At 46.0% G+C, this 13,372-nt stretch overlaps 1 protein-coding gene across 1 annotated transcript in view; it reads right to left on the reverse strand.

Annotated features, from left to right (window-relative positions):
- TTLL4 (tubulin tyrosine ligase like 4) overlaps nt 1-13,372 on the reverse strand; it is a 38,906-nt gene that overhangs the window by 13,853 nt on the left and 11,681 nt on the right. The window contains exons 2-4 of the mRNA XM_047084871.1: nt 4,578-6,189; nt 3,382-3,491; nt 2,961-3,024 (exon numbers count right to left, since the gene is read on the reverse strand). Coding sequence (XP_046940827.1) covers nt 2,961-3,024; nt 3,382-3,491; nt 4,578-6,091 — 1,688 coding nt within the window. The 5' untranslated portion in view covers nt 6,092-6,189. The remainder of the gene's footprint in view (nt 1-2,960; nt 3,025-3,381; nt 3,492-4,577; nt 6,190-13,372) is intronic.

A 13,372-nucleotide genomic window follows, 5' to 3' on the forward strand; every position in this document is an offset into this window, starting at 1 on the left:
CATTAAAAAGAGAGAGAGAGAGAGAGACAGACAGACAGACACTGGACTCTTAATGACCTCCAGCTCTAAAATTAAGTGATTCTTGGAGAGCCTGGGTGGCTCAATCAGTTAAGCATCCGTCTTTGGGTCAGGTCATGATCTTGCAGTTTGTGGGTTCGAGCCCCACATCAGGCTCTGTGCTGACAGCTCAGAGCCTGAAGCCTGCTTCCGATTGTGTCTTTCCCCCTCTGCTCCTCCCCCATTTGCAGTCTGCCTCTCTCTCTCAAAAATAAATACATGTTAAAAAACAAATTAAAAAAAAATTTTTTTTAACATGTATTCATTTTTTTGAAAGAGAGAGAGAGCTAGCAAGTGAGCTCTCAGCACAGAGCCTGACGTGGGGCTCAAACTCACTAGCTGTGGATCATGACCTGAGCTGAAGTTGGATACTTAACCGACTGAGCCACCTGGGTGACCCCCCAATTTTTTTTTTTTTTAATTAAGTGATTCTTGTGGCACCTGAGTGGCTCAGTCAGTCGGGTGTCTGTCTCTTGATTACAGCTCAGGTCATGGTCTTGTAGTTTGTGGGATTGGGCCCCATGTTGGGCTCTACACTGAGAGTGCAAAGCCTGCTTGGGATTCTCTCTTTCTCCTCTCTCTGCTCTTCCCCCCACTCACGCTCTCTTGCTCTCAAAATAAATAAATGAACATTAAAAAAATATTAAATTAAGTGATTCTTCAGAAAAGAATATGAAACAGAAAAGGCAATAAACTAACTATTGCTAGGTAGAGAAACAGAGACAGGGTCTTCAATGACCTTTCTATGACTGTCAACTTTTCTAAAAGATAAAATATATAAATCTCTCACAATTCAGAAAAAATGATTTTAGCTAGTCCCAAAGTATTTCTGATTTTAGTCATCCTTAAAATGCAAAGTGGTTTGGAATTCATCAACCTCCATGTGTTTGAAAATCTATGTTTTAAGCCTGTATAGATAAGGTCTGTACATCTTGTAGAAGTTAAATTAACCAGTGAACAAACTGTTTTTTGTGAATTTTATAGTATATGATTCAGAAAGGTTAAGTAAAGGGCTGTGCAGCTGTCTCAAAGTAGGCCTGAAGACAAACCCAGGTCACCCTTAAGTACGGAAAAGGTGGGACTCCAAGTCAATTATCCTCCTCTTATGGAGAGCAGAGGTTCTCAAGTCAACATCCAGATGTGGCTTTGTTTTTCTGGAAGGAGGACCAGTTAGGCTTTGAGTAACACTAGACTCAGGGTTACCTAGGACAGGATTTCTATCCACCTTCACAGAAAGTTCTAGTTCTGTGTCTTCTCTTTCCAAACAGTTCTCTCCCCTTGCTAGTTTGGGGCTTCAAAATGGTGCTGGCGTTGCCACCATCCCACTCACAGAGCTACAGCCTGCCTGGTCTGCACCAACCAAGGCATGGAAGGCTCCTTGTCCTCTTTGCTTCATTTGAGGCACAGCTGACACAGACAAAAGCAAGCTGAGTGTGGGCGCTCTGTACAGTAGGTATATGTTAGCCTTGACACGTGGCTTGATTTTCATTAAAATTAGCAGAGAAATTTTACATGAAAAACAAAACACCAACTGTCAATACTTGTATTTTGTTCCTTTTACATTTTTAGTAGAAGTTATTTTTCTAAAAAAATTTTTTTAATGTTTGTTTATTTTTGGGAGAGAGAGAGAGAGAGAGAGAGTGCATGAGCAGGGGAGGGGCAGAGAGAGCGGAAGACATAGAATCCGGAGCAGGCTCCAGGCTCTGAACTGTCAGCGCAGAGCCGGATGCGGGACTCGAACTCCTGAACTGCAAGATCACGACCCGAGGCGAAGTCAGACGCTTAACCAACTGAGCCACCCAGGCGCCCCAGAAGTTATTTTTAAAAAGAAAAACACTCTAGGGGCGCCTGGGTGGCTTGATCAGTTAAGTGTCCGACTTTGGCTAAGGTCACAATCTTCCATTTCGTGAGTTCGAGCCCTGCACTGGGCTCTGTGTTGACAGAGCCTGGAGCCTGCTTTGGATTGTGTCTCCCTCTTTCTCTGCCCCTCCCCCTCTTGCACTCTGTCTCTCTCAAAAATAAACATTAAAAAAAAAAAAGAAGAAATTAGTACTTTGGGGCAGGGGGGTTCTTTATAATATTTTTTAAATAATGTTTAATAAAACAATGTAATAAGGCAAAGTTGTAAGTGGTGAGGGGAACAAGTAAGGTTATGTTGAAGGTGTTAACTTTCTACCCAGAAAGGCAGCATATGTGACCCTTCAGCAAGTCCTTGAAAGACCTTCAGCAGAATGACTGCCCTCATTTATAATAACTTCCTCACAGTCCTGCGTTCCTTCCTTCCCCTGGGTTCCCCATCTCAGTTACGCAGCATCCTCCAACAACCTGTTTTGTAAAAGAAGAGCCTACATGAAGAGACTGACTTTTTGGTTCCCTGGTTAGACATGGATATTTCTCAGACTCTACCAAGGGCAGTCAATAAAATAACCTAGATTTAAGCTAGAAGATTTTTTTCCTTTTGTGAGGGAAAGAGAGCATGCGCATGTGCCAGTGGGGGAGGGGCAGAGGGAGAAAGAGAATCCTAAGCAGGCTCCATGAGCCAAACTTGGGGCTTGATCCCACGACCATCAGATCATGACCTGAGCTGAAATCAAGAGTCAGACACTTGACTAAGACACCCAGGTGGCCCAATTTTCCAAGTACTTCTTGAAATCATTGTTTTTACTTGAACAATTTCTTGGAAATTAAGACCAAACTGTAGGCTAAGAAACATGGTACTATTTTTAAGCCTAAATGATACAATACGCTTCTGGTCCTTGTTTGAAAACTAAAATCGCAAATGTAAAACTCTGGTAAAAATGAGTTACAGTTAACGGGGCCATTAATGACATAGGTAATTAATCTCCTTATAATCTTAAAGAGACAGCAAATGAGCCTCTGCCAATGATCAACATAATACTCACCTAGAGATCACTGCTACCGACTCGCTGGTGGAGACAGCACTGAATGAGGAGCACTCTGAGTCTCCTGGGGGGGGGGCAAAGAGAGAAGTTCCACTAGGAGAGGCTGCTTGCTACATAAACTCACCAAGCCTAGGCAGCTCTTCCTTGGACATGTTGGCTCAGCCTTCCCGCAGAGCCACGAACACCACCCTGCTGCCTTGCACGGCCTTTTGTGAGCTGGGCAGCAGCACAGAGAAAGCAAGACTGGTGGGATGGGAGGGCTAGGAAACCCATTCCCCAGAAGCCACTACCACCCTTAGACCCACGAAGCAAATGATTACTGTAGGTGATAAAGGGAGTCAAGGAGCCAGCATACAGCTGTCAGCCCCCTTCCCTTGCAGGTGGTGACCACTTCCCAGTGGGAGGTAAGAGGGTCCTTTACCCTCCTCTTCTTCATTCTCATCATGGCTGCAGCAGTCTTCCAAACCATCTACCAGCTCTTCTTCTAGATCTTCAGCCTCACCCAGGTCTACCTGGAGGTGTGTAGCTGAACTGTAAGAAAGAATCATGCCCCAGCCCAGTCAGTAAGACAGGTCACAGTTAGATTCTCATTCCTTGATCATGTCCCAGTGTTTCTTTCCACTCACCAACCTGCTGTCTCTTGCTCATTTCTCTTGCCCTCAGAGCTTAGGTCTAGCCACAGTTCCTCAAGCCCACAGCCCCTGTGGTGTAGAGAGCTACCCTGTCTCCTATCTTCTCTGAAGTCCCTCATAGCACGTAAGTACACAATTCTGCATACAAAAACACCATCAACGAATGCCTGGTGACTGACTTCGAAGGTCGCTAGACTTCTGGGAATTCAGAACAAGGACTTGGTAGACCAAGATTCCAGAGAGGTAACAAAGCACAAGAGAAGAAGCCAAGCATGTGTATACCCTAACTCTAAAATGGCTGCATTGGGGCGCGTGGGTGGCTCAGTTGGATGAGCGTCTGACTTCGGCTCAGGTCATGATCTCACGGTTTGTGAGTTCGAGCCCCACATCAGGCTATGTGCTGACAGCTTAGAGCTGGAGGCTGTTTCTGATTCTGTGTCTCCCTCTCTCTCTGTCCCTCCCCCAAAACATGCTCTGTCTCTCTCTGTCTCAGAAATAAACAAACATTAAAAAAATTTTTTTTAATGGCTATCATACCAGGAATGGCAAAGAGCCTGATCTGGTTTGGAATTAAGTAGAAAAGTCATAGGCCCCAACACAAGATGTTTGGTATTATTCTCCCTGGTTTTAATCAAAAACAAACGCTTCCTCTAAAGGACCAGAGAGTAAATCTTTTCAGTTTTGTGGGCCATACAGTTTGTTGCAACTACTCAAACCTACCATTGTAACAGGAAAGCAGCCATACACAGCAGTTAATGAATGGGGAAGGCTGTGTTTCAATAAAGCTTTATTTATAAAAGCAGACAGTGGGCACGATTTGGCCCACCTACTGGTCTAGTTTGCCAAGTTCTGCCCTAAAGTGAAAACCAAAATTCTAGGGCAGCCAAAAAATAAAACCACCTTCAAAGACATAAGGTCAGTGTCATTAAATTATGGTGTATACATTCTCCTGCTCTAAATCAATCAAAAACGTCCCCCAACTTACCCGATATCCCTAGCAGGTGAGTCCAGCTCCCTGGCTTCCTTAGGCCCCTCCGTCCCAAGCGGGCCCAGATGGATGGAAGAGAGACGGGTGGCCACATCAGCTACGCCAAGGGGCTGAGAGGGAGAAGGCAGAATGGGAGTTTTGTCTTCTCCCAGTGGTGGGGAGTCGATCGTAGACCCACAGGCAGGGCTGTGGCTGAGCGCATTGGCATGTGAGGCAAGGAGGTGAATGCTGATGCGTTTGGTACAGAAGACTGTGCTGTCCAACTCCAACGTGTCCCGGGCTCTAGGGAGGATCCTGCTGTTTGCTCCAGCATCCTCCTGAGGGAACTGCTGGCCTACTGAGGGAGGTTTCCACAGCCTGTTCTTGTTGAGGAGATCGCACTGCAAGCTGGAGTTCATGAAACAAGACTGTTCAAACTGGCAGCCTTGCCTTGGCTTCTTCTCAAAGCCTCTTGCAGTCAACTTCCTCACGGCCTCAGTGAACCGAACCTCCTTAGTCAGAGCCTGAGAAACAAAGTCGCCATCCAGGCCACAGGGATGTGGCTCTGCTCTTGTGGTTAAGTCACTCCGGTTATACTGGGGAGAGGCAACACTGGTGGTGGACATGTCTAAGGAGCTGGGGGCAGACAGGGTGCTAGAGGCAGGGGCATCATCTAGGACAGTGCCGGTACTCTTGGGGACCTTGTGTTCAGTAGGCTGCACTGCACAGTCTCCAGTACCCCCCGAATGATGCCAGGAGACAAGATGGATCTTGGGTGAGGATACTGGCTTCAGGCCCTCTGTGGCCTGCGATAAAGGCACTTTAGTGCTATTTGGCCGCATGAAGGAGTTGTTATTCAGCGTGGGCTTGGAGGGGGAGGAGGGGGAGGAGGGGGAGGGGGTGGAGAATGGAGAGGGGATCTTCCCTGAGATGGCAGAGGCCAGGCTCTTCCCCGAAGGATTTTCCCCAGCCGCTCCCAGTGAGAGGTATGGATCTGTAGATGAGGATGCCATGGGCTGAGCCATGGGGGAGACTGTGTAAGAAGGGGCCTTGTTGGCAGTGAGTCTGACAGGGAGGCTCTTCTGAGGGAGAGAAAAAGGTGTTTTTCCGGGCAGGCTCGAGCGCAAGCAGAAAGACTCCAGTTGCTGGTACGGTTTGTGCCTGCAGCCGGCGCGGCGGTACAGGAGGGTGCCGCCGAACAGGTCTGGGAGGGTGTGCAGGTAACAGGAGGTGCTGTGGCCTGCGATGACGGCCGTGCGCCCTGAGCTACATAAAGTGCTGGGGCAAAAGAAGTATGCTGGCGGGGGTGGGACCCCCAAGAGGCCTGGGCCCAACCCTGCTGAAAGTGTCCCCACGTGCTTCCTCTCCAGTTTCCAGATTGGCTTCACCTGCTGATGGGCCTGAGCCCAGGCTTTGCCCTCGGAGGGTTTCTCCGGTGGCGGGGCGGGCACTGTGCCTGAGGGGCCACTCTGCTTGAAGCCGTTTCTCTGGCGGAGGCCAATGCTGTAGTGCTCTGTTCCTGCTGAGGCCATGAGGGGCCCACATCATGGCCACGTGGCCTCATGGCCCAACTCGGAAAAGGTGCCACACACCTCCAGTAGTAGCGGCTGCATCCTTGAAGTCCGTCAGCCTGAATGGGGAGAGAAGCCATAGGGAACGTCACAGTCCCAGAAGGACAGACACCGGGCAACAGAGCCCCCCTTCAGTTCTTCCTGGGCACCCGGCCGTGGCTGTCATTTAGAACCCTGAGAGAAGAGCACGAGAGTCCTAGGGTGCTTCCAGTGGTCTTCCTGCTACCCTCATGCAATCAAAGCCGGCTTCATCAAGGACACGGACTTTAAGACTCCACCAGTGAGTCTGCTCACGTGTTCCCACACCCTCAGGGAGATCTTTCCTCTCTCTTCAAAGCAAAATACATCTCTCTGTGTCACCATCCACTTCACTGAGTGGCTTCCTTCCCTTGCCTAACCCCCAGTGTGGCAAGGAATAAGGCAAGTCTGGGGGTGGCAGAGAAACCAGCCAATATCTTCCTCTTCACCAACCAATTCTGAAAGATCAAAGGTCACTTGAGAAACAGATTTTACATCTAGGAGTCCCTGACCAACGTTCAGTCACCCCTTGCGTGGCCTGCATTTTATAGTTAAGTGTGACAAGTTGAGATATAAGCAGAGAATTCCTGGGCTGACCTCTGCAGTTCGCTCAGAAGCTGAGACAGTGATTTCATCTCTTCAAGCGTCCTGCCAACTATATAGACTTAAATCCCATGCCAGCTGTTGGTGGGAAAAAGTAGAAACAAAATGGAACTGGACACCAACGGTATTTTTACTTCAAGTGACCTCATTTCCAGCCGCCACAGTGGGACAGGAGAGTTCAGGGGGCAGAATATAGAGGAAGAAGTAAGAGAGCTTTCCTTACATCAAACCCCAGGTATCAGTTGGGGATTGGATCTCAGGGAGGGAGGGCCTGTCTCAGACGTTCCCTCATTCAATGTTTCCTCTAAGGCAAAACCTCTGAACCAGCCAGTAATTCTCAGTTCCAAACAGTCTGTTAAGCATGGTCACTTACTTTCTAAATCAAAGTCACAAAATAATCTCCAATTTTCACAAATGACAGCATCCAAAGGGGAAAAAAATAAGACCCTTCTATAAGAAGTCATTCATCTGGGATAATTCTGAATGGAATCCTGGCATCCTTACCAAGGAAGTGTTTTTGCAATGGCAAGAGGGAAAGAATTAGCAGAGAATTTTTTGGCTCAAGTTACTTCTAAAACACAAACTTCAACGGGGAGAGGTCCTTGTATTTTGATTAAGAGACTAATGGCCAAGGAAGACCCACTATTCCTATCTACACCTATAGGAACTGTTGGTGTTGTCTAACAACAGAAAGCCTGCAGAAGCCACATGACATCGCCCTCTTTTCCTGCAAAGGCTGACCTATGTGAATTCTTTCTCAAGGAGAGAGAGTACAAAAACCACAACTCATTACTGCCAACGCTCAAAATGGCAGTGGGCTAAAAACAGCCTAAGTTCTAAAACTAGATTTTGATGCCAGTAGCCTCATATTAAGGAGACAGAAAATGGACCTCCACCAAGTCCAAACTATGGAAATACTGCCGGGGACAATCACACAGTGTGCACTTATGGTAGAGAGGCAGACACGAGGGAATATCAAAGCCTGCCGTGGACTTTACAAGACCACACACGTGTGCGTTGTGTACACGCAACAGATTCACAGTCCCAACTCACGTAGTCCTCACGTCTTGCCCTACCAATGCGACCCGACAGACACACCAAAGTGACTGGAGAAAAGGGCTAAGGAAATGTCACTGGTATTCCTGAAAAATGCCCCACTTGTGGCTCCTCGTGGGCACTGCACTATCTCAGACCTTCATGCCTTTGCAAGTGCCACTCCCTGGAGCCTTTTCCTTCTTTTCACCAGACTGAAAAGTAATCAGCTCGAATATCCCCTTCTCCTGGGAGCCTTCCTGGACTCTCCACTTTGCAAAGGATGCCTCATTTGTGTGCATGCTACCGTCACTGTTTCTATTATGCTGAACTTTAATGACGGTCTACTGGACCACTCATCTGACCAGAAGCGACAAGCATGTTTTCCTTTAGCCCATGTCCTCAGTTGTGTCTGGAACATAATTAAGTGCTCAATATTCTGCTGAATGAATGAATACACTGAAAAAGTTCAGTAAATGAAGGGGACCACGCTAGCAGTGATGAAGACTAATTTGGGCATCTAACAAATGCCAGGTAGTGTGCTAGGCATTTTACCTCTATTATCTTATTTAATCCTCACAAAAACCTTATATTCAATTTACTGGTGATGAATCTGAAAATCAGAAAAGCTAAGTAACTCTTCTATAATTAAACAACCGATAATGAGTGGTGGCTAGATTAAAACTAGTGTTTGTCTGACTCTAAATGCCTCTTAAACAGGAATGAAACACACACTCATTCCCTGTCCCCTCAATTATCCTTAAGCTTCAGGTTCAAGAGAAAACCCAGGTTGGAAACACTCTCCCACCGTTTATATTGAGCCCCTTCGTGGACGAAGCTTGTAAAAGCATGTGCTCGTCTCAGAACCGCGGCCAATCCCACTTTCCCCCTGCAGCCATGGAGGCCCACTGCCTGCTGCCTCAGGGCTGGGTGAAGAGAACCCTTCTTCCTCCCTTCTGCGCACACCACGCAATGTCTGCCTCTCTGCATCGTGTCACATGAATCCTCAGTGCCAGGAATACTGAACCAAGTGGCCTGGCATCTGGCTGACTTGACTTCTAATCCGAATGAGGAAGAAGGAGCAAAGAATATACTTCTGCCCTCTTCAGAGGCTGCGGGTGGCCTGCTCCCAGGCACAGTGTGAAGCAGGCCAGCTGGGCAAGCGCCAGAGTAAAGTGGGTTCTCCTCTAACAGGATTCCAGATCTCCTATGTCTTTGCAATGGTTGTTTCCCACTCCCTGTTTCCTCTCGTAGTCCCCATGATGTGTAGGATGGCAACTTAGAAACGAGCCACCTGTCTTTGTAAGGACACATTATCTGGACACGGGTCAAACAGATGAGAAGATGGTTCCGTACATCCCTTTCTGGGAAACAGCTCCAGAGCTAGTAAGAGATAACCAGGGTTGGCGAAGATGACGGTGTCAGGAACTGCCAAGCAAAACCGATCTGGCATGTCAGATAACCTACACAGAGTAGCTTTAAGAACATGAAGTAAACAGTATCACTCATAACAGTACCACGTACAAATGTTCTGACCTAGTATCATAGTTTTTGGTTCAGAAGTAGTGTCTGGTTTAGACCAGGAAATAATGGTTGCTAAAAGCAACCTTCTTCTTTCTCTTTACAGAGATCATTAATGAAATCAAAACCCCATATGATGGGGAAGTAGAGACCTAGCTAGAAAATTCAGGCAACCTGGGTCCCAGGGACCTCTGACTCCTGGCCACGGGTCACCTTTTCCATATGCTACCCTCAATAGCACTGCCACTCTAGTACCAAAGAATGACTTCATCTGACTATAGGAATGAGAAGCGACAAACTTTAAAAAACCTTCCAGGGGCTCCAGGGTAGTTCAGTCAGTTAAATGGCCAACTTTGGCTCAGGTCATGATATCGCAGTTTGTGAGTTTAAGCCCCGCATTAGGCTCTGTGCTGATGGCTCCTGGAGCCTGCTTCAGATTCTGTGTCTCCCTCTCTCTCTGCCCCTTCTCCACTCTGTCTCTCAAAATAAACATAAAAAAACCCAAAAAACAGAAAAACGCCTTTGAAGGCCTAAATATAAGAAGTAGAGGAAGTGGGGGGCTCCTAGGTGGCTCAGTCGGTTGAGCGTCTGACTTCAGCTCAGGTCATGGATCTTGTGGCTCGTGAGTTCAAGCCCCGCGTCGGGCTCTGTGCTGACAGCTCGGAGCCTGGAGCCTGCTTCAGATTCTGTGTCTCCCTCTCTCTCTCTGCCCCTCCCCTGCTTGTTCTCTCTCTCCCTCTCTCTCAAAAATAAATAAAAACATTAAAAAAAAAAAAGTAGGGGCGCCTGGGTGGCGCAGTCGGTTAAGCGTCCGACTTCAGCCAGGTCACGATCTCGCGGTCCGTGAGTTCGAGCCCCGCGTCAGGCTCTGTGCTGACCACTCAGAGCCTGGAGCCTGTTTCAGATTCTGTGTCTCCCTCTCTCTCTGCCCCTCCCCCGTTCATGCTCTGTCTCTCTCTGTCCCAAAAATAAATAAACGTTGAAAAAAAATTTTTTTTAATTAAAAAAAAAAAAAAAAAGTAGAGTAAGTGAGAAAATAGTTTCAAAATCTAACACATTGCGATAGTGGTTTCTGCCATAAAGTCAAAGCCTAGATGGACAAATAATGTCTGGTACCCAGACCCCAGAGAAAGCATATACTCAGAAGGCCATTTTCCCACGAGGTCATAAAACCTGTCCCTTGTAGTATACCCTGGGCTCCTGACACAATGTACACCACCCACCCCGCCCCAACTCCCTCAGATTCCTAAGCACACTGTGATGATACACACTGGTGTGTCTATGTGTGTCTTTAGAATCTCAGAAACAGGCTGCCCATCTCCCAGGAAACATTATAGGATGAGACATCGAAGGCAAGAATAAGAAGGAAAGGTATTTATATATGTAGGAAGCTTCACAAAGGCTACTGATGAAAGCCTTGTTTCAAAAACGCCCAACTGGTGGCGCCTGGGTGGCTCAGTCGGCTAAGCATCCGACTCTTGCTTTTGGCTCAGGTCTTGATCTCACAGTTCCTGAGATGAAACCACCCCCCCTACCCCCCACCCCCAGCATCAGAGCCTGCTTGGGATTCTCTCTCCCTCCCTCTCTGTCCCTCGTGTGCTCGTGTGTGTGCTCTCAGAATAAACAAACATTAAAAGAAAAAGAGTCTGTTTCTATAACAACAACAAAACACAAGAACACCCAACCCAAGCAAGTCTAAACTTAAGAGTAATTGGTGATTATATAAATTAAAAGGATTCACAAGTCCCATTATTTTCATTCAATTTACATACATTTTTTTAGCCACATATATATCCACTACTTAAAGACAAGTAAAGGCACTCATACTTACTCTCTCTCAAGGGTCTGCCATTAGTTAACCCTCCAACCAAGAGCTTGTGAGGAACTTACTTTAGGAACCAATAAACTGACCTCATCTGTTAGATTTTGAACAATCTAACATTTCACAGAGCTACTAATCTTACACCTTTCTTGCTCCTACAGATTATCCCTGGGGAATAGGAGAACTCAAGGGGTGAATAGGGGATACAAACACTATGCTATTGCCAGAAGCGTTCAAGTTTAGAAGCAAACAAGCCTGTTTCTGATTAAGTTCCTCAGTCAAGGTCCAAACAGGAACATGCCCAGCTGAAAAGAAAGGTTAGTTTAGGGCAGATCAGCTGAGGAGCGTGTTGTTGGGAATAAAAGCCCCTTTGAAACAGCTCTCAGGATATTTGAATGTGTTTAAGCAAAAACAAAGGGCTGGAAGAATATACACTAAACTATCATGGTAAGTATCTTGGGGAGAAGAGTGGAATGAAGGATGGGGCAAGGGAGAGGAAGGGAGGGGGACATTTTTCCAGTTTACTTCATGGGCATCTGTATTGTCTAATCCTTCAAAACAACAACAACCAACCACATGTTACTTGTGGGAAGTATTCCAAGAGTCTCCAGGGCACTATGATCCCTCACAGACATGCTGGGTCAGCAGTTACCATCCCTTCATAACTCACATCAAACAGAGCTCTGATGAATAGTGAATTCATTCAATGCTGAAACCACACAGCTGGAATGTTTGAGAAAAGACAAGAGAAGAAGTATCATAACCCCCACTGGGTAGCAGTGAGATCAAATTGGAAAATTCACATAAAGCACAGTCCACACTAAACATTCAAGGGGTGGGTGACAGTTATCATGCTCATTACTGGCACTGTATGGTCAAACCTTCTTCCCTCAGCTCTTTTCTCAAGTATCAGTGAAGGAGGGGGGGAGGGGTCGGAAGGGGGAAACACACATGGAGGAGGCAGCACAGCAAGTATTCCGCTGCAAAATTTCAGCTAGTACAAATAATGTTCTTTTATAAAAAGACATAGTAGTCTGGTCATTTGGGAAACTTCTGTGCAATTTATTATATTACTGGTAACTAGGTTCTTCACCTGCAGGTGTGACTTGGCACTAAAAAACAACTGAAAAGTGCTTTTGTGGGGGGAGGGCGGTGCCTGGGTGGCTCAGCCAGTTAAGCTTCTGACTCTCGATTTTGTCTCTGGTCATGATCTCATAGTTTGTGAGTTTGACCCGTGTCGGACTCCACACTCAGTGTGGAGCCTGCTTAGGATTCTCTCTCTCTCCTCTCTCTCTCAAAATAAATAAATAAGCTTAAAAAAAAAAGTGCTTTGGGCTATACCCTTACAGTTTTTATATAACTAGATGGTTGGGATTTCTGAAAACACTGGGTGAAGAGTTAAAAAGTGATTGTTACTCACTTAGTGCCCAGACCCTGATCACTACATACCATTTGTCAATAAAAAGAACAAAGGAACTAGAGCTCCTTGGAAAATAGTTGGGACAGGAAAAGCATCAGATGAGCCCAGACTATCTCTTATGCTGCAAAAACTAAGGAAACATTCAAAATTTGATAGAGGCATCGTAAGATCACAGAAACAGCTCATATCACACTTAATAGTAAAACACTAGATGCTTTCCTTCTAAGATTGAGAATAAGACAAGGATGTCTACTTTCCTCATTTCTAGTCAACACTGCACTGGAAATTCTAACCAGTGCAATAAGGCAAGAAAAAAAAATTAAGCATATGTAGATTGCAAAGGAAGAAATAAAACTATACTTATTTGCAGGGGACATAATCTTGTACATTGAAAATGCTAAGAAATCTACAAAAAAAACTTCTAAATAAGCAAATTTAGTAAAATAGGATACAAGATCAAATACAACAATTGATTTACTTCTATATACTAACAAGTAAAAAATGAAATAAAAGAAACACATCCATTCACAATAGCATTAAAAAAAATAAAATCCTTAAGAATAAACTTAACAACAGGTGCCTGGGTGGCTCACTCAGTTAAGCATCCAGCTCTTGATTTCGGTTCAGGTCACAATCTCAGTCATGAGATCCAGCCCCACATTGTGCTCTGTGCTGAACGTGAAGCATGCTTGGTATTCACTCTCCCTCTCTCTCTGCCCCTCCCCAACTTGTGCATGCACATGTGTGTGCTCTCTCTCGCAACATAAACGAATATTAAAAAAAATAATAATAAACTTAGGACACCTGGGTGGCTCAGTCAGTTAAA

This window comes from Lynx rufus, unplaced genomic scaffold (genome assembly GCF_022079265.1).
Source record: "Lynx rufus isolate CCGP_SWC_20201006 ecotype Redwood Valley unplaced genomic scaffold, mLynRuf1.p SCAF_2, whole genome shotgun sequence".
NCBI classification, from domain to species: domain Eukaryota; kingdom Metazoa; phylum Chordata; class Mammalia; order Carnivora; family Felidae; genus Lynx; species Lynx rufus.